We start from the raw sequence: 25,988 nt of genomic DNA, 5'->3' as shown, positions 1-25,988 counted from the left end.
GCTTAACAGACTGAGCCACCCCTGCATGACGGCTGTTTTTGTTTCTTAAATTAAATTTAATTAATTTGTGTAAGAAAGACAGAGTGCACAAGCAGGGGAAGGAGCAGTGGGAGAGGGACAAGCAGACTCCATGCTGAATATGGAGCCCAATGCAGGGCTTGATCTCAGGAGCCTGAGATCATGGCCTGAGCCAAAATCAAGAGTCGGAGGCTTAACCGACTGAGCCACCTAGGGGCCCCTGATGGTTTTAATTAAAGAATGAGGGGGCAGTGTTGACAGAGGAGCTGGTGGTAGTGATGGGTTGTAAGACAGGAAATATAAGACTAAATAAGGAGTCAAGTAAGAATTTAACAATTTTCTGCCTTTCTTGCCTAACACACAGGGACAGTGATTTAATAACAGAAAACAAAATACAATTTCACGGAAAAGAAATTTTTTTCAAGATTTTATTTATTTGAGTGTGTGAGAGAGAGAGAGAGAAAGAGAGAGAGAGAGTGAGATCACGAGCAGGGGGGAAGGGTAGAGGGAGAAGCAGACTTCCCGCTGAGCCAGGAGCCAGATGTGGGACTTGATCCCAGGACCCTGAGATCATGACCTGAGCTGAAGGCAGATGCTTAGCCAACTGAGCCACCAAGGTGTCTGAAGATTTTTTTTTTTTTAAGATTTTATTTATTTATTTGAGAGAGAGAGAAAGAGAGCGTGAGCACAAGCAGGAGGAGTGGCAGGCAGAGGGAAATGAAGAAGCAGGCTACCCAGTAAGCAGAGAGCCTGACTCAGGGCTTGATCCCAGAACCCTGGGATCATGATCTGAGCCTAAGGTAGATGCTTAACCGACTGAACCACCCAGGTGCTCCAAAGATTTAGCTTTCCTACTGGTTCATTTTATTTACCATTTCAGACCTTTTAGTTTTGAAAATCAGTTGCTAAAAGGGATCACCAATGGATGATAAAAAACCACCTATGCTAAAAATTATAAACCGTTTGGACTCTTAACTAGTAAAGTATCACAACAAATCATGAAAAATACATTTACAGTGTTTACCAAAGACAGTCCACAAATTAAACAGATTCTGTCAGCCCCCCCATATAAATAAATACTGAGATGTACCCAGTGCTATAGGAGTGAGAGAAGCATTTGTATATAACTTAACGTAACTAGTTAACATAAAATATAATGGAATAAAATATTCAAAATTAAACATATAAGTAAACACTCAAAATACACATTTTTATTTACCTTAGTGGTCCACAAAGAGTGAGGCCAAAGAACCACAAGAGTGAAATGATACAACCAGCAACTGCATGTTTAAATATTTTGATCCACTATGAATGGAAACAAAAAGTTAAAAATTTTAGTCATATATGTTTTCCTAGTATCTCGAAATCTTAAAAAAAATATATAGGGAAAGAAAATAATGGTAGCATTTAGATATTTTAAAGGCTAAATAATTACATTTTTACATTTTTAAAAATAATCACATATTTTGAACTTAAATAGAAAATGTTAACATTCCTTGAATAAACCTAGATTTGTAAGACAATATGCTGTTTTCCATTTTCTATATTCTTGTTTGCTGTTAGATACTGAAATATTTTTCTATAAAATACAAATTTATGTTTTTTTCATTAGTTTCTCAGTAATTTGCTAGAACACGTAATGTTTTAATCTTTAAATTCTTTTCCACCAGATGGACCTTCAATTACTTGAAAAGAGAGAAAAAAAGTTATGAAGGGGATTAAAATAATCCTATTTTTAAAACATGCATCGTCTCTAAAACAGCAGTACATAAATTTGTCATTCTAATAAAAAGTCATGGCACGGGTTTCTAAGTTGTTGCACAAAGCAAACTCTAACTACTGTCCAAAGAGGTAATAATGTGAGGTGACCATATAGAACACAGGACATTTCTGGTATGCATCCTGAACCTCAGGTGCTTAAAGAAAATGATGTTGATGATGAGTACATATGTATGTCAGTAAACAACATGTACTGTCTGCTGACTATATGTCAGGCATTATTTCAAGAACTTTATATGTATTAATTCATTATTCACAGCTCATTACAAAGGTATTATTAACTCCATTTTACAGGTGAGAAAATTGAGATAGAAAAATTAAGTAACTTGCTCAAAGTAAGAGTTCGTAAGGAGAACAAACAGAATATGAATTTGTCTGACTCCAGAGGCCTCATTTCTTAACCTCTATGCTTTATCTGCCTCCTAATGACATTTGTCCTAGGCTTTGGGCATGTCTCCATGTCTTATTTAGAAATTTTTAGAATAGAGTCCTGCATTAAAAAAAAATTATGGTATACCTTAAAATTTTTTACTCTCTTCTCCATTTTTAAACATTCTGTTATCTTAATACTTTACAGTTTACTCTTGAAGCCTTGATACTGAAAGGCAAGTCAAGAGTGACTTAACTGGAAATGTTCTGCTGTGTACTTAAATTATTTAAATCACTCTGATCAACAAAAGAGCACTTCTCGTGGCCTAATGACTAGGAAGCTGCTAGGAAAAAAGGATTGTGGAAAAAACTCACCTGGTGTTTGGTAATACTTTTCCCAGAAGAAAATGGCTTTTGAAACAAAACCATAAAAAAGGCAGTCCTGTGAATAAGGAAACATTGATATGTTAATATTAATCTATCTTACACACAAAGTGTGATGTTAAGTAAAGATACTCACTTTAAACAAACATACTACAACTCGAAAGGTACATTACCCTCTAAAAAAATTATACTGGAGAATAGTATTTATGCTACTAAGGCTTCTACTGCAACATCTGGGGAACTCTTATTTTGTAACTGCCTTCAGAACCAGTTCACAAGCCACAAAAGAAAGGAGTCTCAATATTTTGTCATCCTTTGAAATACAAAAAAAATAAATAAATAAAAAATAAAAAAAATTCCTATTTTCTCCAAAACTTAATAACAAATCTTGAAATAACAGAAATGAAGAATGTCCTTACCTTCACATTCCCAAAATGGTTATATAAAAATGTATACAACTGCTTACTTAAAATTTTCTAGTCAAGAATCACTTTCCATAATCACTAAAATTAACTCCCCAGAGCCTTAACAGATTTTTATTTAAAAAAAAGTGAGAGTGGTCACTATCAATCTCAAGGTCTAAAGAAACTTTATTCAGAGAGAATTTCTTCCTATGTGCAGAATAATGTAAAATTTATTTCATATGAGGATCCTGTACTGTGAAGGGAGCATATTGTGAACAAAGCCTAGCACAGTTTAACTTAGAAAATAAGGAACATCTGTGCCAAAACAAGTCTCAGGTTACATTCTATGCCTGCTGGAAGGCTGAACTACACCAGTGGTATGGTCTGGGAATCCCTAGGGCCTAGAGACTCTTTTAGGGAGACTGTGGGGACAAAACTATTTTTATGAAAATACTAAGAGATTATCTGCCGTTTTCACTCTTATTCTCTCAGGGGCATACAGTGCAGGTCTTCAGAGGCTAAGTGATATGAGATCCTGCAGACTGAATGCTGAAACAGACACGAAAATTCAGCAATTCTCTATTAAGCTGAACATTAAAAGAAATGTGCAAAACTCTCTTTAACACAAACGATAGTACAAGTTTAGTTTTGGCAAGCTATTATAGTATAACAGTCTTTTAAAAAAAAAGTCATTCTCTTTGTACCTCTAACTTTAGGTATTTTATTTTTTGGAAAATTTATCATACATGTGTAAGGAGGAATAAAGAGCACAAAATATTTTACCTAACATTTCCTAAAGATAATCAGTTAAAACAGGAGTTTCAAATAAATAAAACATTAAGGAAAAAAGAACCACAGACACTCACCCAAGTTTTAATACAAAAATGAACTGAACAATGTGAACTGCTTTTAGGAGATCATATGATTCAAAAAGTCCCACAGCCTTCAAAAATTTAGTGAAACATAGTAACACAATATATTTTGTTAATCTGAAAAATAAAAGCAGAAACAAATTTCAGTATCATTAAAATCACAGGAACTTTGTAATATGTTTTTTTCTTATTATACAATAGGGATCATCATAAAAACCACAGATACTCATTAAAAAAATGAAACACACAAAAAACCGAACAACTCACCATCCACATAACTATTATTAATATCTTGGTATACAACATCCAGGTTCTTTTTAATGTATAGAAAAAAATATATGTATATAGACAGAGTCTGCTAAAAAAAAAAAAAAAGTGGGGCGCCTGGGTGGCACAGCGGTTAAGCGTCTGCCTTCGGCTCAGGGCGTGATCCTGGCATTGTGGGATCGAGCCCCACATCAGGCTCCTCTGCTACGAGCCTGCTTCTTCGTCTCCCACTGCCCCTGCTTGTGTTCCCTCTCTCGCTGGCTGTCTCTATCTCTGTCAAATAAATAAATAAAATCTTAAAAAAAAAAAAAAAAGAGGCCAAACTAAAAATATGTTCTTGTTTAACTGAGTTGCCAGATCATTTCGTAATCTGCTTTTTAAACTTGACAGTTGCTTCAAACAAAGAGAATAAAAACAGACCCCAAACTCTACCTGTGATGAAACTAGAAGACCACAACGTAAGAAGGAACAGAGGAATGGTAAATGCCTTAGGTCTGCCCCTCCTCTGCTTTGCTATGTGACTGCGGTGAGAGTATCGGTTGAAAAGTCAAGCAGCCTGCCCTACAGAGTCCCGTACAGGCTCAGGAATCTGAAGCACCTCAGATGGGGCCGCGGAGCTGAAAAGAGGATCAGCATCAACAAGTCCTCCAGGTAATTAGATCCGCACATTCCCACCCAGCCAGGCAACTATCTCTCCTCAATCATGATAGGACACACGAGGCTTAGTCTCTGGAGAGGTCTAGACATAAGGCAAAGTAGAGAAGAGGGGTGCGGTGCTAGAATAAAATCATGGAAATTAAAAGAAAGTTACCTCCTTTTCCTCTTTTACCTCCAGTATCCTAACAGCCAGGCTGCAATCTCTCAGCAGAACCCTTATAGGGATCCACTAGGGACAAGCCCCACACAGGTGTTCTAATTAGCTTTATAGGGCTCACTCAAATATGAATGGCAAACATGGATAATCAATCCTTAAGATAAGCTTAGGAGAGACCAAACAAAAACAACAAATCTAAAAGATAAAGGGACCATAGGTAACAGCAGCAGCAAACAACAAAGAACTATAAATAACAATCTCTGAGACAAAAGAAAGAATACTGCATGCGTGAAAAAATTAGGGTGCCATAAAAAGAAAGAAAAAAGGAGCTCCTGAAAAAGAAACTGAATTAGGGAAGAAATTACTTAGTTTTCTAGCCTACTAGTCTTCTTTGATCATATACTCTCTAGCAGTAAAAAAAAATTTTTTTTGCACATGAAACCCACTATTTATCCGTATGTTGTAAAAGTGAATTACTGTACTGGTGTTATATATGTTATGAAACATACACAAATTAGAAATTAAAAAGAATGAGGGCTCCTGGGTGGCTCAGTCGTTAAGTGTCTGCCTTCAGCTCAGGACATGATCCCAGGGTCCTGGGATCGAGCCCTGCATCGGGCTCCCTGCTTGGCGGGGAAGCCTGCTTCTCCCTCTCCCACCCCCCTTGCTTGTGTTTCCTCTATCGCTGTCTCTCTCTGTCAAATAAATAAATAAAATCTTAAAAAAAAAAAAAGAAATTAAAAAGAATGAGATAGAAAGTTGTGGACTTCTTAGTACTTTTTCCCTCACCCTAATAGGACATCTTGTGCAAGCCACTTAGTAGATGACTTTTTAAGTTTACACCAAACAGGTGTTACTACATTAAAAAGGAGCTGGAAGGAAAAAACCCAAAACCAAAACCAAAAACGATGTGTGAGGAACGTCCACAGCCAGCATACTGACAGGGATAAGAAGTCTCTCTCAATGGGAGAAAAAATACAAAAAGCAAACCCGTAAGTTTAAAAGAAGCCCAAGTCATTCAAATAGAGTTAAGACAATCTGACATACAATGGGGATATCAACGCATAACACAAAAACTGATGAGTATGAATAACCCAGTGCGATGGCGCTGAATTAACAAGAGCTAAACTATATTAAACAAACAGTAATCTGATTAAGAAGTCATGAAAAAATATATTTTCGGAAGATTTTGATGCAATTATTAAAATAAGTTTCAGTCCCTGAAAGAATGAATCTCAGCATCTTCACCATCCAAGATTGCTCATTTTCTGTTTTAGTCCAGATATTATACTAAATTAAAAAAAAGATGTGACAAAAGTGCTTTTCCTTATCATGAACACCATCTGGGGGGCCTTTTATAGTGCAGTCTGGTGATTTCTTCCCCCCTGGGGATTTCAACTTTGTGATAATTAATCACCCAAAAGCTAATAAAAATGTTATTGCGGGATAATGTAAGTCACATCCTAAAGCACCCTAAAGAAGTTCCTATTTAACCCACTTGTTGAACAGTATAAACTTCATTAAAATTTCCGTTTCAAAGATCAAACATATTTTCTGGGACGACAAAAATGTTCCATAGCTTGGGGCTCCTAGGTGGCTCAGTCGGTTAAGTACCTGACCATTGATTTTTGGCTGCAATCATGATCTTAGGGTCACGGATCAAGCCCCGAGTTGGGGATCAGGCTCTGTGCTCAGCAGGCAGTCTGCTCAAGATTCTCTCTCTCCCTCTCTGCCCCTTCCCCCCACACATGCTTGAGCGGTCTCTCTCTAAATACATAAATCTTAAAAAAAAAAGTTCTATAGCTTGATTATGCTGAAAGTTACATAGGTATACACATCTGTGAAAAATGCAAACTTGTACCTTTAAAATCCATGCATTTTATTATAGGTAAATTTTATCTCAACAAAAAAAGGAGCATTGGAAAAATAATAAACTTAAAGTTATGGCTATAACAGCAACACAAAATCAAGTGTATTTTGTTTTTGGACTCTCTGCAGATTGGCTAAAAACAAAGAATACAACAAGGGAAATCTACCAAATCTCTAGCAACTGTCCAGGTATGAAAGTAAATGTACACGTGCTTGAGTAAACTGAACACTAAGATTTAAGAGCTGAGAAACACCTTAGAGATTCTCTAGCCCAGTTCCTCTCATGTCACAGATTGGGAAATTAAAGTCCACAACATTAGCTAGGGTCAAACCCACGGCTCTTAAGTATGCTTTTTTTTTAAATTTTAAGTAGGCTCCATGTCCAAGGGGGGGCTTGAACTCACCACCTGGAGATCAAGAGTCACATGTTCTACAGAATGAGCCAGCCAGGTGCCCAAATATGCTGTTTTTTTTTGTTGTTGTTTGTTTGTTTGTTTTTGTTTTAAGAGAGAGAATGCAAGCCAGGGTAGAGGGAGAGGAGAGAGAGAATCTTAAGCAGTCTCCCTACTGAGCATGCAGCAAGACACACGGGGCTAGTTCTCACAATCCTGAGATCATGTAATATGTCACAGAGAAAATCAAAGTTCATCTAAAGGCTTTGAGGGTTCCTACATTCTAAATTGTTCTCAATTATACATTCACGGTGGCACACACAACCATCAAATCATCTTTAAATATGAAAGACAAAAACCATATTAAAACCTAAGATTTTTTTATATTTTCGCCCATTTAAACCAGAGAAAAAAGTCACGCAGACTTTAGTACGCTGAGTATATCAACTATATTAATGTTAATTAAATATTCTGGTCAGCATAGCAATTCAAAATTAGTCAAGGAAAATAAAAGTTGAGCTAGAAATCTGCTGTTTATTAGTTCCTAACACAGTCAAGGGCATTATATGTACCCAGCAAACGTTTACCAAAAGAAAGAATGTTAACTCTACAACTATACTTGTGTAATACAGTGATATCTCATACAGTAACATACATAATGCAATAATACAGTACATTAAGTGGCAGTCAAGCTTCTGGCTTGGACTATCAGCAACCCAGCCATGGACTCAGAATGAAAAAAAAAAAAAAAGAATGAAATTAAGTAGAGAGCGACACTGGAAACTGCACGGGCTTTACTCCTTAAGCTCTTAATCAAGTGTAATAATAAGGCAGCAGGATAGAAGTAAGGACATAAAGAACAATAATGTCAAGATAGGGAGGGAAAAAACAAAGACCAGGAAAAACAATGACAGCAGTCTGGGGATTCTCAATGTCAGCAAAGAGTCTTGTATATCCTGTATAGGGATAGTTAGCCTTCAAATATTCTTTGCACACTTACTATGTGCCAGATGCTATAAACGGCCAATGAGACCTAAGGGAAGACTGACAAGGTGGCTTCAAGCACAGCCTTCTCCCTTCCTGATCAAAAGGGAAGATGCAGCTGGAAATACTTCTGTCTTCTTTCTGCCTTCAAGGAAGGAACTTTATCTAAAAAATGTTATCAAAATGTTAACATTATCTAAAAGTGTTATCCATCTTATAACAAGCCTGACTATCAAGGCCAATACACTTGGGATGGCAGAGAGCAAAGACAAGGAATCTGGGTGGTCTCACTGAGGTGCTGAGCAAATACCTACCTGGTTTCTTTTATGTGAGAAGAACATCTTCTTATTTGTTTAAAGTTCTCTTTGTTATGTTACTTGGAACTAAACATATTTCTAGGTGCTATCTGCGACACTTAATGTGTAATAGAGACCTGTCCGCAAGGAGTCTGAGGCCTAAGGAAGACAGGCAAGCAAACAAGTATTTATGTGACCCCCAAGTAAGTATTAGAGTTTTAAAAGAATAGTGGAAGCAACTAACTGTAACTTGGTAAGCAAAGGTCCATCTTTAGAATTCAAGATATCTAAGTGTGTATTAAAGATTAAGTAGGAATTTGGGGTGCCTGGGTGGCTAAGTCAGTTAAACATTCACACTTGATCTCAGTTCAGGTCTCGACCACAGGGTCATGAGTTCAAGTCATGCATTGGGCTCTATGCTGGGCATGGAGCGTACTTCAAAAAAATAAAAATAAAGAATAAGCAGGAATTACAAAGCAAGAAAATGGAAAGAGTATTTCAAAGTAGAGAGCAGCATATGCAAAATACTAGTACTAGGAAAACGCCTTAAATAGATGACTGTATTTAAGCTAGGTTAGCCAGATGACAGAATGACCAGAGGTTATCAAGGAAAAGGTAGATTATATTTAATACACGTGTTTTAACAAGATGGGACAATATATGAAATTCTTTTTTTTTTTTTAAGATTTTATTTATTTATTTGACAGAGAGAGAGCGTGCACACACAAGCAGGAGGAGAAACAGGCTCCCCGCTGAGCCGGGAGCCCAATGTAGGGCTTGATCCCAGGACCCTAGGATCATGACCAGAGCCGAAGGCAGACACTTAACTGACTGAGCCACCCAGGTGCCCAGTTTCTAAGTAATTTCCGTTTAAAGTATTAATAAACCTTTAAAATTTTGTCATTTCAAAGCCAAGATTTAGTCATAAGGAACATTAACTTCAGTAAAATACTTAAAAAAAAAAAAAGATCTATTTACTTTAGAGAGAAAGAGGGAGCACGAGCGGGAGAGGCAGAGGGAGAGAAACTCTCAGACACCATACTGAGCCTGGAGCCAGACATGCTGATCTCAAGACCCTGAGATCACCACCTGAGCTGAAACTAAGAGCTGGATGCTCAACTGACTTCGCCACCCAGGCCCCCCCAAGTAAAATGCTTCTTGGTAAACATATTACTATTATGATCTTTCCGACACTAATTTTCTTTATCCCTTTTTTAATTTTTAAAATACAGAGATTATAAAAGTAATTCCTGACTAGCTGCTTGTTATTAAAGTTTTAGATAAAATCATTCCCATTTCCTCCTCACAGACAACCAAGTGGTCATCCTTCCAAATCTTTTCCTTTGCATCTTCATGTATGGACACATACATATTTCATATACTTACAATTATACACATATTTTGATAGTTACATGACTTTTCATGTATGTTCAAGATTTTTGCTAACACTATTAAATCAGGAAAATTATTTTAACATTTTAAGTTGGACTCTCTGATTTTTATTATTTATAAAACATTAATCTTTTTTTTTTAAAGATTTTATTTATTTATTTGACAGAGAGAGAGTGAGAGAGTGCAAGCAGGGAGTGCAGCCGGCAGAGGGAGAGGGAGAAGCAGACTTCCCCGCTGAGCAGGGAGCCCAATGCAGGCTTGATGACCTGAGCTGAAGAAAGACACTTAACGACTGAGCCATCTGGGCGCCCCCAATCTTTTTTTTTTTTTTAAGATTTTATTTATTTATTTGAGAGAGAGACACAGAGAGAGAGAGAGCACAAGCATGGGGAGCAGCAGTGGGAGAGGGAGAAGCAGGCTCTCCGCTGAGCAGGGAGCCTGATGTGGGGCTCAATCCCAGGGCCCTGAGATCATGACCTGAGCAGAAGGCAGACTCGCTTAATCGACTGAGCCACCCAGGCATCCCTGGAGTCTCTGATTTTTAAAGCCGCATAATGAAGTCTTCCTCTTGGGCTACAGATGAAACACTAGCTAAGGCTAAATAACCATATACTAATAAGTAGATAATTTGTAGTTTATATTGTGCAGGGAAAGAGTGAACAGCTTCATTTACTAAAAGGGAAAGATGAGGGGGTTAGAAGAGAAAGGCTCTTCAACAGGGGCAGTGGCCTTGAGTCACTCAATGGCTCTGGGGGACTCAGAGGGATATATTCCACCTACCCAACTGATAAATCATTATTTGCCACCAAACAGTTTCATCAAACATTATAAAAAATCTCTGGTTCTCTAGACCTAGAATTACCAAAATTTTGGTTTGGGTTTAAATGTGCTTCTTAGCTTTGCCCACTGCAGTAGGCAGTTCATGGTTCTCCAGTAAACAAAAACCACAATCAGTGTGAAATGCATGGGGTTTAGGATAACTGACTCTCAGGTCAGTTATTAGTTGGGAAAATAAACTTTTTTCTATGTCTCAGTTTCTTTATCTGTGAAACAGGGACGTGCTATGTAGTCTATAGCACTGTTGTACGGATTAATTGAGATGCTATACTCAAAGCACATCGAACACTGGTGTTCAACAAATATTGACTATCATCTTCTTTTCTGCAAAGAGGCCTTACAGAAGCCAGATAGAAACATTTAAAGCAATTCTTTTTTTGTTAATTCAGGCACAAAAATACCCACAATTAAAGGATTTTTGAACTAGTTTTTATTGCAGATCATAACGAGTATTTGATCGTTAGCCTATGCAAAGGAAAATTCTTGCAACTTGGAATCTATTAAGAATTCAACCACTCCTGAGTTGAATTTGACTTTGCAATGAGTTACAATAGGGCAGTTCTGCTAAGCAAATAATACAACAGTAGAGCAAAAGACTGTTTGCCACAGATAAGACAGTAATCTCTTGAATAAATGGTAATTTTAAACTATTTGTTTAAAAATAATTTCCAGTTTACAGAAAAGTGGCAAGAATAGTATACCCTTTATCTGGATTCCCTCACTGTTAAATGTCCCATTTGCGTTATCATCTCTCTAAACACAGGCCTCTTTTTCTCAGCTAAGAGTAAGTTATTTACATCACACTTCTAAATACTTGATTTCCTAAGAATATGTACATTTTCTTTTAATCAGGAAAGTTATCAACTTCAGAAAATTTAACATGGTTATACTTTATCACCCATAGTCCGGTTTTGTTAATGGATCTATTACTGTCCTTTACCGCATTTTTTCCCCTCTACTACCAAAATCTAGACCCGAGTCACCTATTGCATTTACCTGTCAGAACTCACTAAATAATATCTGATATGCTGTTATTTGTAAGAGATTAGAAAATTTAACTTACACTACAAAAATGCAGTTGACTAAGTTCTGTTTCAGCATTTTAAATGTCCTTTCCTCTTCACTGAAAAAAAATTATATTGGCAATGCTATTTCTACAGTTCCAAAGAATTTATCAAAATCTTTAAACCTCAAAAAAAAAAAAAGTCTTCAAGAACGGAAAAACTGAACCTCATTAAAAATGAAGACAGTGAATACCAAATTCCAACAAAATTGTTGGGCCATATTTTATGCATCCTTGACACTACCTCAGAACTTAAGACAGATCAAGGACACACTCTAACTGGTTACTGTACTTACCTCTTGGAGGTTCGTGGGAACATGGGGGGGCGGGTAAAGAGGAATTTTCGCCTTTTATTCTACGAATTTTTGTAGTGCTTGAGGTTTTTTTTTTTTAAACAATGAGTACACATTTCTCATTTAATAATAAAATAAATAAGCCAAGGAAAATAAAGAAAGCTAGATGATGGGCTGAATTTTTGATGTGTGGGGTTAACCTGAATGTCGAAGTTCATCCGTTTGTACTTTGGTTTCTTCGCCTGAAGATGGTGACACCTTCCCCTAACTTACGCAGGGAGACGTCAGAAAGGTTAAGTAGTCACTAAACTACTATTTCAGGGAGAAAGAGCCAGCAGAAAAGGTTGTCACAGACCAGAAACACCCCTCCCGTGAACCGGCTGGTTGAGGGAAGGTTAACGGTATGCCTCGAAAACCAGAAACTCAAGCAGTACCGCCCTCGGCTTTAGAGCATTCATTCTGCAGCGGACAACGGGGGAGCCAATGAAAGCCACAGGCGCAGGAGGCACAGGGACAGGACGGACCGCTGTGGGACGCGTGCTGGGCTGAGGGCGTTCCGGGCTGTCAGCGGGACGGGAGGGACGCCGGTGCCCGCGCGCGTCCGGGGGGCAGCTGCCGTCTGGGTGCGCGAGTGAGCGAGCCGGCGAGCGCAGGCGCGGGAAAGAGGCGCTCCGGAGGTGCGAGCCGCGTCCGTCACTTACCGAGCGCTGGGCACGTCCACCGGCCCGAGGCCGCCGCCGCCGCCGCCGCTGGGGCCGGCTAGCACGTCCCCGCCGTATTTCTCCTCCATGCCGGGGCTCAGGAGCCGCCGCCGCGGGGTTTCTTCATGTCTCGCCGCTGTCGCGGAACAGCGGGCACAGACACGTCACTCCCCCATGGCAGCGGCCCCGTCGTGTCCCCGCAGGCCCGGCTGCCGCCGCCGCCGCCGTCCCCGGCTCCGGCTCACTAGCACACGCGCTTCGGGACTAGGCCGCAGGCAGTTCCGGCGGCGCCGGGTTCCCCGGAGGCGCACCGGAGCGGACGTTGCCAGGCCACGTCATCGAGCCCAGCAGCCCTCACTCCCGGGGGAGTGCCCAGCCCTGCGCCTGCGCACAACAGAACACTCGCTTTCTTTTGGCCTTCCTTAGGTTCCGCCTACCGCGGGGTGGCGGATCGTTTCCTTGTTCGGGATCAGCCCCTCCCAGTGACGCTGCCCAAGTTCCTTACTTGTCCCTGCAGCGCCACCTCTGGGCCGTCAGGAATACAGCGGGTTCTTGTAGCACCGCGAAAGAGGGCCTAGAAAGTGGACAACGTGTGATTCAATGGAGTGGAGTATCTTTTAAAAATCCGGCTGCTAAACTATGCTACTTAATCCTGGTACATCAGTAAAACTTGGCCAGGTAGGACCAGGCCTTATCAGGGTTATCTTTCTGCTGCTAAAAATTTAGGAACGTAGGCTCTCTTATCTGTATTTGTGTGAATCGTTTATGTGAATTAGGTGGTAACTCCATCATTAATAATTGTGTCACTTGGCCTTTCTGTATCTCAACTTCTTAATTTGTAGAATAGTAATAGTAATATCTATATTACAGTGTTGTTGGGAGGATTATTTGTGTTATGTGAAAAATGTCTAGAATAGTGAATGGAGCACAGTAATCAATGAATGTTAACTATTATGACTCATAGGGAAATTGAGGACTGAGAGATGGAAATGGGGTTTGGAGCAGTTTACAATACTCTACTTAATTTGAATATACATAAAAAGTCTTAGCAACATACAAAATATTGAGAACTCACTGTGCCTGCTGGAGCTTCATAATGTACTGTGTAAATATTTATTAATTTGCGAGCAAGGCCTGGTTGGCAACATTACTGGTTAAAGGCACAAATGCTAAGGTTTTCCAAATAAGGTGTGATATGACTCACTGATAGACAGAACCTGATCTGAAATTTGGATAAGGTTTTGGATATGGGACAAAAGCATTGTGGGACAACACATCCTATGTTTAGAACACAGAGGAAGACATGACCTTTGAAGGCCAAAGTGACTCCAAGTGACTTTATTGTAGTAATTTTTTTGGTAGAATTCTTATTTTCCAATCATAATAGCAGCATTAATGAGTATTATGTATTGTGTTTTCTAGAGCAAGTTCCATTCTTGTGGAGCCCAGAAGACTAGGTAGCATGACACATATAAATTGAAATTAACTTCATTTCAAGTGGAGCTTGAACTCACTCGATGTTTCTGATTTGGCTGGAATTATGGCACTTTTCTTTTAGGCCAATATAAGTACATTTTCTACAACTGCTTTTTGTAGTGAAAGGGCAAGAGCCTCTATTTTCTTTCTGCCTACTCACTTCTCAACCCATTCCAGCCTTGGCTTCTGCATCTATCAGTCTTCTGAAGCAGATCTCTCATGAATATTTTTCAGCCGTATACTACCTCACCTCTCTAAAGCTTTCAGCATAGTTGATCTCTCTTTTTTTCTTCCTCTCCTCCTCCTTCTTCTACTTTTAAGAGAGAGAGTGCAGGGACGGCAGAGGGAGAGGGAGAATCTCAAGCAGACTCCCCGCTCAGTGCGTTGCCCACCTCAGGGCTCCATCCCACGACCTGAGATCATGACCTGAGCAGAAATCAAGAGTTGGACACTTAACCCCGACTGAACCACCCAGGAGCCCCTCTCGCTCCTTGAAACATTCCCTTTCCTTGGTTTCCAGAACTCCACATTTTTTTGTCTCAAAGGAAGCTCAAGTCTTTATGTTTAAAAGTCAATGCATGATCTTTCCCTAAAACCTTATTCTCTTCTAATGTTTCCTACCTCATTGGATGGCACCATTTGTTCGGTTTAGCAAACCCAAAACTTAGCTATCATCTTGTACACGTCTCCATCACCAAGTCATACCATTTTTTACCTTCTCAGTATTTCTTCAGTCAATCCAAATTTTTCCATCCCTATCACCACCATCAAGTCTAGGCTACCATCTGCTTTTTCTTTAGCCACTTTAGTAAACCCATACTAGTTTTCCAAGTTCTCTCTTTCCCTTCTCCAGTCTGTTTTCCACATTTTGCCACAGTAATAGTTATATTTTTGAAATGCAAATCTTTTTTTTTTTTTTAAGTAGGCTCCCTGCCCAGCATGGAGCCCAATGCAGGGCTTGAGCTTACGACCCTGAGGTCAAGACCTAAGCTGAGATCAAGAGTCGGAGCTTCACCAAATGAGCCACCTAGGTGCCCCTCCAAATGCACATCTTATAATGAACTGCTTACCCCACTGTACTGTACCCTGCAGTCTCCCAGTGGCTTTCCATTACTCTTAAGACAAACTTGAATCAACCAGGAATCCACATTGATACCTCCAATTACAATTCAACCTTAGATGTTTTATTCTAGACTTTCCCCTTCTATATTTGTACCTCTCTTTCCTGGGAATGAGAAACATGGCTCCCATTATTCTCAATATATTGACTTATTTTTAAATTTTTTGTATGTAACGAAATACTAACCATGTGGGTCATCTCTTCTTCAGCAGGAAGGCTCATGCTGGCCTGGGCTGGCTGCAACTTCTCCTCCATCCTAGTGTTTTTTTTTTTTTAACATTTTATTTCTTTATTTAGAGAGAGAGTGAGTGCAAGCAGTGGGGAGGGGCAGAGGGAGAGTGAGAGAGAATTCAAGCAGACTCTACGCTGAGCACAGAGTCTGACGTGGGGCTCGATCCCATGACCTTGAGATCAGGACCTGAGCCAAAATCAAGAGTTGGGACACTCAACTGACTGAGCCACCCAGGTGCCCCTCCATCCCAGCTTTTATTTTATTTTTTAATACTTTATTTATGTATTTGACAGAGACAGCCAGCGAGAGAGGGAACACAAGCAGGGGGAGTGGGAGAGGAAGAATCAGGCTTCCAGCGGAGGAGCCTGATGTGGGGCTCGATCCCATAACGTCGGGATCACGCCCTGAGCCGAAGGCAGACGCTTAACGACTGCGCTACCCAGGCGCCCCGCAGCTTTTATTTTTTAATCTGGATTTGACTCATTTGCACGGAGTGACAAATATGGAAATGAAACATTTTCTCTCATTTAACTTTCAGTCAGCTGGAAGGAGCAAGAAAGGGAAATACCTTTTTGGAGAGGCTCTATTAAGTACGAGGACATCTCTTATTTCATTTAATTTTTAGAAGACCTTTCAAGGTTGGCATTATTTTATGTGACAGAGTTTAACCCAAAAAAGGCTAAGTAAATTGTCCATTACATAATAACGGGCAAAGTGCATGCCATTGTCAGCTGTTTTGCCACTTTCTTCCTGATTGCATGCGTGACAAATGACTCCAGTGTTATAAGAGAACCAGATGGGGAGTGCCTATTTCATAAACCACTTCTAGGAATCTTGATTAGAGAATATGGTGGACATTGTCCTAAGTGGCAACTTAGCACCAGCTTCTTTTCTTCCGATGAATATTTGTTGAGTGCTTACCATATGCAAGGTCCACTGTCAGGTACTTGTTGGGTTTCCCAGAAGCAAATTCTGAGGTAAGAATTTGAATGAAAGTGATTTATTAGCAAATGTTCCCAGGAAAAACAGGAGAGTGGGAAGTAGGACAGGAAAGAAAGAGAAGCAAGGGTGTGATATCCGACAAAGTCCCACTAGGGAGCTCGGATACTGTGAGGATCACAGCTCAGAGGGTCCTGACTGGGGGTGAGCGGTCTTAGCACATCTGGGCTGTTATAACAAAAATTACATAACATGGGCGGCTTATAAACAACACACATTTATTTCCCCCATTTCTGGAGGCGAAGAAGTCCAAGATCAAGGTGTTGATAGAGTTAGTACCTAGTGAAGATCCACTTCCTCGTGTCACCTTTTTGCTGTGTCCTCATATGGTGGGAGAGGTGAGCTAGCTCTGTGTGGTCTTTTTTGTAAAGGCACTAATCTGAATCATGAGGGCAGAGCCTGGTAACCTAATAACCCCCTAAGACCCACCTCTTAAGATCATCACCTTGGGGGTTAGCATTTCAATCTATGAATCTTGAGGAGCACAAACATTCGGGCCATAGCACAGGGAATTGGGATATATTGGAAACAGTTCTCTGACCAAAGAGAGGAAGGTGCTGGGTATTATGAGTGCTGCTGGAATGTCTGAAAATGGGGAAGGGATCCAAGGGCATATGAGCAAAGGCCTTACCGACAGTATCCACTACAAGGCTACGTATATTTTGGTCATTTTCCACATGCTGTGTGTTCTACCTTCCTAAGGTTGAAACCAGAAAACTCACATTCCTAGACTTCCTTGCCCCTAGGCTTCTGGCATAGGACCTGGGTTTTGCCAGTCAGACACCTCCAGGTGTGACTTGACTTCAGCTGAGAAAGCAGCAAGTGGAGACACTCCTTTTCTTCGCTGGAGGAGACATCCAGTACTTTGGAAGTAGCAATGGCAGAGCTTCTGGTGTCCATTCCAAGTGACAGTGGCAGTGGCGTGGTTGGCAGAGTGGCCTTCCTGGTGTGGTTGGGCCTTGCTTCTGTTGCCTTGGTGGCAGAGCCTGGCTCTCTGGTCTTCCGAGAGGTTCTGTGAATTACCCAATATTCCTTAACAAATCCCTGCAGGAACTAGTCAGAGTAGAGGTGGTTCTTTGCAATTAAGAACACTGAATGGTACAGGTGATATGGTACCAAACCCCAACTATCAATAAGCTGCATATAGATTTTGTAAGTGCATTTTATTTCAGACCAAGGAGCAGAACAATGCTTTTCAAAACCATCACCTAATATGTTGCACCTTAGTGGAGAAAGCAGCCCCAGACTCGTAAGATGACCTCATCTGATGCCAAACATATTCTTATCTTCTATTTGAAATCAGAAAAGGAAAGCGAGACAATGTTCAATAATTCCATATCTGTCCTGACCAGGCAGGAAGAAGATTGGGGGTTTGAGTGCTCTGGAATTCTCAGAGATCTTGGGCTTCCTACGACACCTGCAAAGCTCTACAGGGAAGCAGTGGGTAGTTTAAAGGATTTGAGTTCTTTGCAGGTAGGGACTCTGCGTAATGTTTTTAGCAGACATTAAATGTGAGCAGTTAAAAATGAAAAACATCATGTACAAGAACGATGAGGGGGATACAGATGAAGAGATGAAGAGATACAGTTCACATTTATACATTTTCAACTAGCAGATCAGAATTTTATTGTGGATCTTGAAGTTTCATTGTAATTATGCCCCAGGTGTTTCAGGAATTGATCCTTCCATTTATCCATTCATCCACTCAGTAGTCAAAAAGAAAGTGTTTACTGAAGGGCTTTTAAGTGCCAGTACCAATTATATTCCAGAGTGGAGGAAAACATAGTATTCTCCTTCTTCTGAAACTGATTAGAGACTGAACTGGTAGCAACACCCTTTGGGGAAAACAAACTGAAAATAATTCCTTACCAAAAAAAAGAAAATATTATTTATCAGTTATTTAGAAAAATTAGCTAATTTAATAGCACACTATCATCAAGGGTATGGGAAAATAAGTATTCAGATTGGAAAGAAAGAAGTAAAACTACTTCTATTTGCAGATGACATGACCTTACACACAGAAAATACGAGGAATCTACTTAAAAAAATTGGTAGAAATAGGGGCGCCTGGGTGGCACAGCGGTTGGGCGTCTGCCTTCGGCTCAGGGCGTGATCCCGGCGTTGTGGGATCGAGCCCCACATCAGGCTCCTCCGCTGTGAGCCTGCTTCTTCCTCTCCCACTCCCCCTGCTTGTGTTCCCTCTCTCGCTGGCTGTCTCTATCTCTGTCGGATAAATAAATAAAATCTTTAAAAAAAAAAAAATTGGTAGAAATAAACAAGTTGAGCAAGGCTACAGGATACTAGATCAATATACAAAAATAAATTTCATTTCTATACATTTGTAATGAGCAATCCAAAAATGAAGTTAGGAAAACAATTCCATTTTCAATAGCACCTAAAGAATAAAATACTTAGGAATAAATTTGACCAAAGGGGGTGTAAAAGACAATGTTTTGAAAACTGTGAAACATGTTGAAAGCAATTACAGAAAACCTAAATGAATGGGAAGGTGCCCGTGTTCATATTTAATATTATTGAAGTTGAATATTATGCCCTGTTCCCCAAATTGATTTATAGGTTCAATGCAGTTCAATAATGTTCAATAATCCCATATCTGTCCTGGAAAATCCTAGCTGGATTTTTGCAGAAATTGACAAGCTGATCTTAAAATTTACATGGAAATTCAAGGGACCTCAAATAGCCAAAATAATATTGAAAAAGAATAATGTTGAGGTACTCACAATTCCCAATTTCCAAACTTAGTACAAAGGTACAGTAATCAAAATTGTGTGGCACTGGCATAAGAATAGATATATAAATCAATGAATAGAATTGAGAGTCTAGGAGGAAACCCTCATGCTTACACTCAATTGATTTTCAACAAGGGTGCCAAGATAATTCAGTGGAGAATGAATAATCTATACAACAAATGGTGTTGGGACAACTAGACGTTCATATACAAAAGAATTTGAATCCCCACCTCACACCACAGGCAGAAATTAACTCCAAATATTTCAAGATCTAAATTCAAGAGCTAAAACTATAAAGTCAGAATAAAATATAGGTGTGTATGTTTGTGACCTTTGTGACCTTGTAATGATTTCTTAGCTATAACATCAAAAGCACAACTCACAAAAGAAAAAGACAAATTAGATTTCATCAAAATTAAAAACATTGCGCTTCAAAGGACACCATCAAGAAAGTGAAAATATGGGGCGCCTGGGTGGCTCAGCCATTAAGCATCTGCCTTCGACTCAGGTCTTGATCCCAGGGTCAGGGGATCCAGCCCAGCATTGGGCTCCTTGCTCAGCGGGAAGCCTGCCTCTCCCTCTCACACTCCTGCTATGTTCCCTCTCTCACTGTCTCTCTCTCTGTCAAATAAATAAAATCTTAAAAAAAAAAAAAGAAAAAAAAAAAACAAAGTGAAAAGATAATTCACAGAATAGGAAGAGAAAATATTTGCAACCATGTTTCTGGTAAGAGTCTTGTGTAGATGCTACAACATGGATGAAACTTGAAACGTGTTAAGTGAAAGAAGTCAATCACAGAAGAGCACATATTGTAGGATTCCATTTATATGTAATGTCCATAATAGGCAAATCTATATATAGGTAGGTTAATGATTGCCTAAGGCTGGGGAGTGATGGCCGATGGGTAGTGTTTCTTTTGGGTCCAATAAAAATGTTCTAAAATTTTGGTGGTGATGGTTGTACAACTCAGTGAATATACTAGAGACCATTTTATTGTATGCTTTCAATATGAGAATTGGATGGTATGTGAATTACATCTTTATAAAGATATTATTTAAAAAATAGGTGATGGTTGTACAACTCAGTGAATATACTAGAGACCATTTTATTGTATGCTTTCAATATGAGAATTGGATGGTATGTGAATTACATCTTTATAAAGATATTATTTAAAAAATAGGAATGTATGTTTGGTTACCTCAAATTAAAAAAATAAATGGACAAATATTTGGGCAATTTTATGGGTGAAAAAATTGTAGATCGTTGCCATTTTAATTAAAACTTCTTTTTAAACCATTAAGTTTTAACATCTGCTGACATGTTTCTTGGTTTTTCTCTCTCATTTTCAAGAATATGGGAATTGTTTTCTGATCTTTTAGTTTTTTCTTCTAAAGGAATTATCTTTTCTCTTACCGTTCAAGTAAGCAGTTTAATTCTAACAGGATACCTGGAGGTCAGGAATGAGGAAGTCCTGGCTTGCTCTCCGCAAAGTCAGAGCCTGCCAGGGCAAGAAGCCGGCTCAAACCAGTCAGGCTCCTATAGCCCATGCCATGACTGGGGCCCTCTGACCAAGTTCGGAAGGAAAAGCCCAAAACCCTGCTTTCCACCCCAAGTAATGAACATTCCAACTCCTAGTTAGCAACTGTCAATAAAAGAAATCCAGGGGTGCCTGGGTGGCCCGGTTGGACGTCTGCTTTCAGCTCAGGTTGTGATCCCGGGTCGGGTCGTGGTATGGAGCCCAGAGTGGGGCTCTCTGCTCCGCGGGGAGCCTGCTTCTCCCTCTCCCTCTGACTGCTGCTCCCCCTGCTTGTGCTTTCTCTCTGTCAAATAAATAAATAAAATCTTAAAAAAAAAAAAAAAAAAAAAGAGGGGCGCCTGGGTGGATCAGTCTTTGAGCGTCTGCCTTCGGCTCAGGGCGTGATCCCGGTGTTTTGGAATCGAGCCCCGCATCGGGCTCCTCCGCTGGGAGCTTGCTTCTTCCTCTCCCACTCCCACTGCTTGTGTTCCCTTTCTCACTGGCCGTCTGTCAAATGAATAAATAAAATCTTAAAAAAAAAAAAAGAGAAAAAAGAAATCCAACCCCCAGGGCACTCAGTTGTCTCTCCGGACCTCCTTCACTTTCCTATCTCCGGAGCGTACTCTTCACTTACCCGCAAGTGTTGCTTATCTGCTCTGTCGCATGTCTGTCCTTAAATTCATTCTTGTGACAAGACCAAGAACCTTTGGGGACTCCTTTGGGTCTCGCTGGATCGAGGTCCCAGGGCCCAGGGTGTCCCCAGATCACCTGGCAACATCACTGATACATATATATAATACAATATAACATAATATATATGTTTTTAAAGCAAGCTCGAGTGGGGGAGGGGTAGAGGGAGAGGGTCCAACTCAACTGACTGTGCGACCCAGGTGCTCCGTTCCATTATATTTTTTGATGCATTTCAAAGTCATCTGTGGACATTAACACATTTCCCCTAAATATACTTCAGCATGTATATTATTATTATATTATAGTTCAATATTTGTTTACAATACTGAACACTATATTGTAGTTGAGTATTTGTTTACAGATTTTTTCTTTGATTTAAAATGTACGTACAATGAAATGCACACATTTTAAGTATACATTTGCCAAGTTTTAACAAATACATCAATTTTTGTCACCCAAACCCCTGTCAAGTTGTGGAACATTACCATTACTCCACAAAATTCCTTCATATTCTTCTCTATCTACACCTCCACCCAACAGAGGAAACATCTATTTTTTTCTTCCACCATAGATTAGATCTGGATTAGATCTGCCTGTTCTGGACCTTCAGATAAATGGAATCCTACAATGAGTTCTTTGAGTGAGACGTCTGCTCAACAGAATATTTTCGAGATTCATCCGTGTTACTGTATGTATCAGTTTATTACTTTTTGTGGCTGTGTGTTTTGTTACTGTGTGTTCGGTGTAAGAAATAACACACTTTATTCATTTCCTTACCGATGGACACCTGGGTTGTTCCCGTTTGGGGTATTATGAATTAAACTGCTATAAATATTTTTGGGCAAGTCTTTGTGTAGACAGGTGTTTCCTTTTTCCCAGGTAAATATCTAGGAGCAGGTATATGTTTTAAGTTTATAAAAACATGCCAAACTTTGTTCCAAAGTAGTTATTTTATTTTACAAGCCTTCCAACTTGAATGAGAGTTTTGATTGCTCCTCCCCACACCACATTTGGTGCTGGGCCATTCTGATAGGTGTTTGGTGATATTTCACTTAATTCACATTTCCCCGTTGACTAATAAAAGTTGAACGCTTTTTTTCACATGCTTATAGGCTCTTCTCTGTCTTCTTTTGAGGAGTGTCTGAGTATTTCACCCGATTTTTGATTGGGTAATTTGTGTTTTTATTTTATTTATTTTTTTATTTTTTTAAGATTTTATTTATTTATTCGACAGAGATAGAGACAGCCAGCGAGAGAAGGAACACAAGCAGGGGGAGTGGGAGAGGAAGAAGCAGGCTCATAGCGGAGGAGCCTGACGTGGGGCTCGATCCCATAACGCCGGGATCACGCCCTGAGCCAAAGGCAGACGCTTAACCGCTGTGCCACCCAGGCGCCCCAATTTGTGTGTGTGTTTTTTTTTAAAGATTTTATTTATTTATTTGACAGAGATAGAGACAGCCAGCGAGAGAGGGAACACAAGCAGGGGCAGTGGGAGAGGAAGAAGCAGGCTCATAGCAGAGGAGCCTGATGTGGGGCTCGATCCCATAACGCCGGGATAACGCCCTGAGCCGAAGGCAGATGCTTAACCGCTGTGCCACCCAGGCGACCCCCTAATTTGTGTTTTTAAACTGGGTTATAGAGTTCTTCATATTCTCCAAATACTACTGCTTTGTCAACAAATGTTTTGCAATATTTTCTTCTGGCAAAAAAAGATAAAACTTAAAAAAAATCTCATAAAACCAGTACTAACACCTAGGTATTTATAAATTATTTTAATAAAACTTCAAGGGTGCCTGGGTGGCTCAGTCAGTGAAGTGTCTGCCTTTGGCTCAGGTCATGATACCGGAGTCCTGGGATGGAGCCCCTCATCGGGCTCCCTGCTCAGTGGGGCGTCTGCTTCTCCCTCTGCCCTTCAATCCACTTGTGCTCTCTCTCTCCCTCTCTCTGAGATAAATAAATAAAATCTTTAAAAAATAAAACTTCAAAAAATAGCTCAGCTTAAATTGGAGGGTTGTTCACAACTTTCCCCCACTATATAATACATTCTTTCTGGTCAGGGTCACTATCTTCTTTTTTTCTTTCCTATAACTAGTGAGGTATCTTAAAGCCAATATTTCCTGAGTGAAAATTTTTTTCTGAGTTGGAATCCAGTAGTATTTCTATTATATGGAAAACAGGAGTGGGGCATTTGTCCTCAGTTACAGTCTTGTTGTAGACAGATGATATCAGCTCGCAGTCATGTTAATTCTCTGTGGTTTGTTTGCTCCTGAACGGTCTTCAGTCAGGAATGACAGGTGCCATACATTCAAAGATGATTTCAGAGGGGACCTCTTCCTTCTTTGAACTCCTTATAACTACCTTTCTTTTACTCTCTGGGAAACATTTAAAAGAAAAACCATTTCATTTATTTTTAAGTAATCTCTACACCCAATGTGGGGCCCAAACTCACAACCCCAAGATCAAGAGTCACATGCTCTACCGACTGAACCAGCCAGGCGCCCCTCTCTTGGGGCACTTTGAAACACTGCTTGTATAGAATCTATGTAAATTCTGGTTTCTTTCCACACCGTAAGCACTTTGAAGGCAAGGACATGTGCCATCGGCACTCCCACCCCCCTCCCACGCCCCCAGAATGATCATCAGGGTGCCTTACAATTAGCAGAAGCAATAAACACTTGTTCAATGGCTACATAAAGGAAAACAAAAAATCAGAACCCAAACGCACAATATACCAAGCTGAGACGAAAGAAAGATTAATGAGCCATAAGCTTACGTAGTTTCCTTTTTTTTTTTAATTTAATTTTATTTATTTATTTGACAGAGAGAGACAGCCAGCGAGAGAGGGAACACAAGCAGGGAGAGTGGGAGAGGAAGAAGCAGGCTCCCAGCGGAGGAGCCTGATGTGGGGCTCGATCCCAGAACGCTGGGATCATGCCCTGAGCCGAAGGCAGACGCTTAACGACTGTGCCACCCAGGCGCCCCTAGTTTCCTTATTTAGTAAGTGAGCTGCTCACCTTTCAGACATGACTGAGATGTGAAGGCTCACTTGAAATGCTTCGCAGTCACAATGTTCTGGAACAGAGACCAACGTCAACACTTCAACTCTCTGTATTTGTTCTTATTCATAGAGAACTTGCAGTGATCGTTTTTGGAATATTTGCTTTCCCAGGCTATCCTACCTAAAAGTTTACCCTGGACTTCCTTGAGCCTGTAGGAGAGCTGAAAGGCAAACCACACCGCATTGTTCACTTTCAAGGAAAGCTGAAGAGGGCGTAAGGAACCTGAGCCTAAAATACCTGAGTACCCATTCTCTCATGGTGGCTGAAATAGGTTTTCTAGTCATGGTCGTCGTAGGGTCTCTGCCAGTCATTCCAGTCCATTTAACAGACATTTGTTAAACACCATATGTCTGGGTGGCCCTGTGAAAAACGCTGCCTTAAAAAAGGGAGATGAGCTGGGGCGCCCCGGTGGCTCAGTCGGTTAAGTGTCTGACTCTTGATTTCAGCCCAGGCCATGATCTCAGGGTTGTGAGATCGAGCCCCTCAGTGGGCTCTGCGCTGGGTGTGAAGCCTGCTTGAGATTCTCTCTCTCCCTCTCCTTCTGTCCTCCTCTCTTTCTCTCTCTCAAAAGAAAAAGAAAAGGGGGGGAGCCGAAAACTATTTGAAGCCACTAGAGGACAGTGTAATACAAGAGAATCCTCCGTGATGTTCGGGAGTGCTTGCCGCGGAAAGCCAGAATCGGGAAAGAGGAGCGAAGCAACCCGGAATGACTAGGGAAGGAAGCAGGGCTGTAGCCTGATCTACTGTCGGGATTCTACATGGTCCAGAAAAACAATTGTGCATACTCCTCTGCCTGGAATGCATTTCTCAGGCTGGTCATGTAGGACCTTTCCTAAAACCAGTATATATTCGGCTTTTTCCTGCCTCTAGCACATCTGCTGGACACCTCCTCCTTTTCAGAGGTGCTTGTTCCTTTGCATGCATCTGGGTTTTGAGAGCTCAGAGTCTGCCTTGTTTTCATCATAATATACTTCGGTTTATTCAGAGTGAGAACTTCTGCATACTGCATAACTAATGATTTTATCTTCGTTGTTTTTTTTGGAATGTGCTTTTCCTGCTTATGCACCTCTCACCCTTCTGTTTACGTTGCAATACGATTTGAGAATTTCTGCAGTTTTCTTTTGATGTGTCTTTATACTCACAAGGGAACCAAAGCATTCATCTTGACTTCTTGAGCTTACCGGCATGATTTAGCTGCGCCCTTCGTAATTGCAAGTTCAAGTTACCTGGTGGTGTACTTGCACTAACTTAGTGTATTGAAGGCTTGGCACATGGTAGCGCTCAACGAATGATGCTGGGCCTCGCTGAGAGAGTGCACGGGGACAGTGTCCGGCTGCGGCTTGCCTGTTCACAGTCCATACTCAAAGTTTCATGTCCAGGGCCTCTTGCTGCGGGAAGCGGCACTTGTCAGC

General features: G+C 40.4%; 1 protein-coding gene and 1 long non-coding RNA gene across 3 annotated transcripts in view; one reads left to right on the top strand and one right to left on the bottom strand.

The window, feature by feature from the left end:
- The window catches only part of SLC30A5 (solute carrier family 30 member 5), a 35,528-nt gene extending 22,604 nt beyond the window's left edge, over nucleotides 1-12,924 (bottom strand). Inside the window, exons 1-4 of one of the 2 annotated variants that reach the window (XM_026498858.4) lie at nucleotides 12,735-12,924; nucleotides 3,821-3,943; nucleotides 2,542-2,608; nucleotides 1,238-1,323 (exon numbers count right to left, since the gene is read on the bottom strand). In XM_026498858.4, coding sequence (XP_026354643.1) covers nucleotides 1,238-1,323; nucleotides 2,542-2,608; nucleotides 3,821-3,943; nucleotides 12,735-12,823 — 365 coding nt within the window. In that variant the 5' untranslated portion in view covers nucleotides 12,824-12,924. Of the gene's footprint in view, nucleotides 1-1,237; nucleotides 1,324-2,541; nucleotides 2,609-2,723; nucleotides 2,864-3,820; nucleotides 3,944-12,734 lie in introns of those variants that run through there. The other variant, XM_044384139.3, reaches the window with a different exon arrangement.
- A 98-nt stretch (nucleotides 12,925-13,022) lies between these two features.
- LOC130542745 (uncharacterized) overlaps nucleotides 13,023-25,988 on the top strand; it is a 30,421-nt gene continuing 17,455 nt past the window's right edge. The window contains exons 1-2 of the long non-coding RNA XR_008957523.1: nucleotides 13,023-13,412; nucleotides 22,089-22,205. This is a non-coding gene — a long non-coding RNA (uncharacterized LOC130542745). The remainder of the gene's footprint in view (nucleotides 13,413-22,088; nucleotides 22,206-25,988) is intronic.

Source organism: Ursus arctos, unplaced genomic scaffold, assembly GCF_023065955.2.
Source record: "Ursus arctos isolate Adak ecotype North America unplaced genomic scaffold, UrsArc2.0 scaffold_5, whole genome shotgun sequence".
NCBI classification, from domain to species: Eukaryota; Metazoa; Chordata; class Mammalia; order Carnivora; family Ursidae; genus Ursus; species Ursus arctos.
This window is presented reverse-complemented; position numbering and strand designations above follow the sequence as displayed.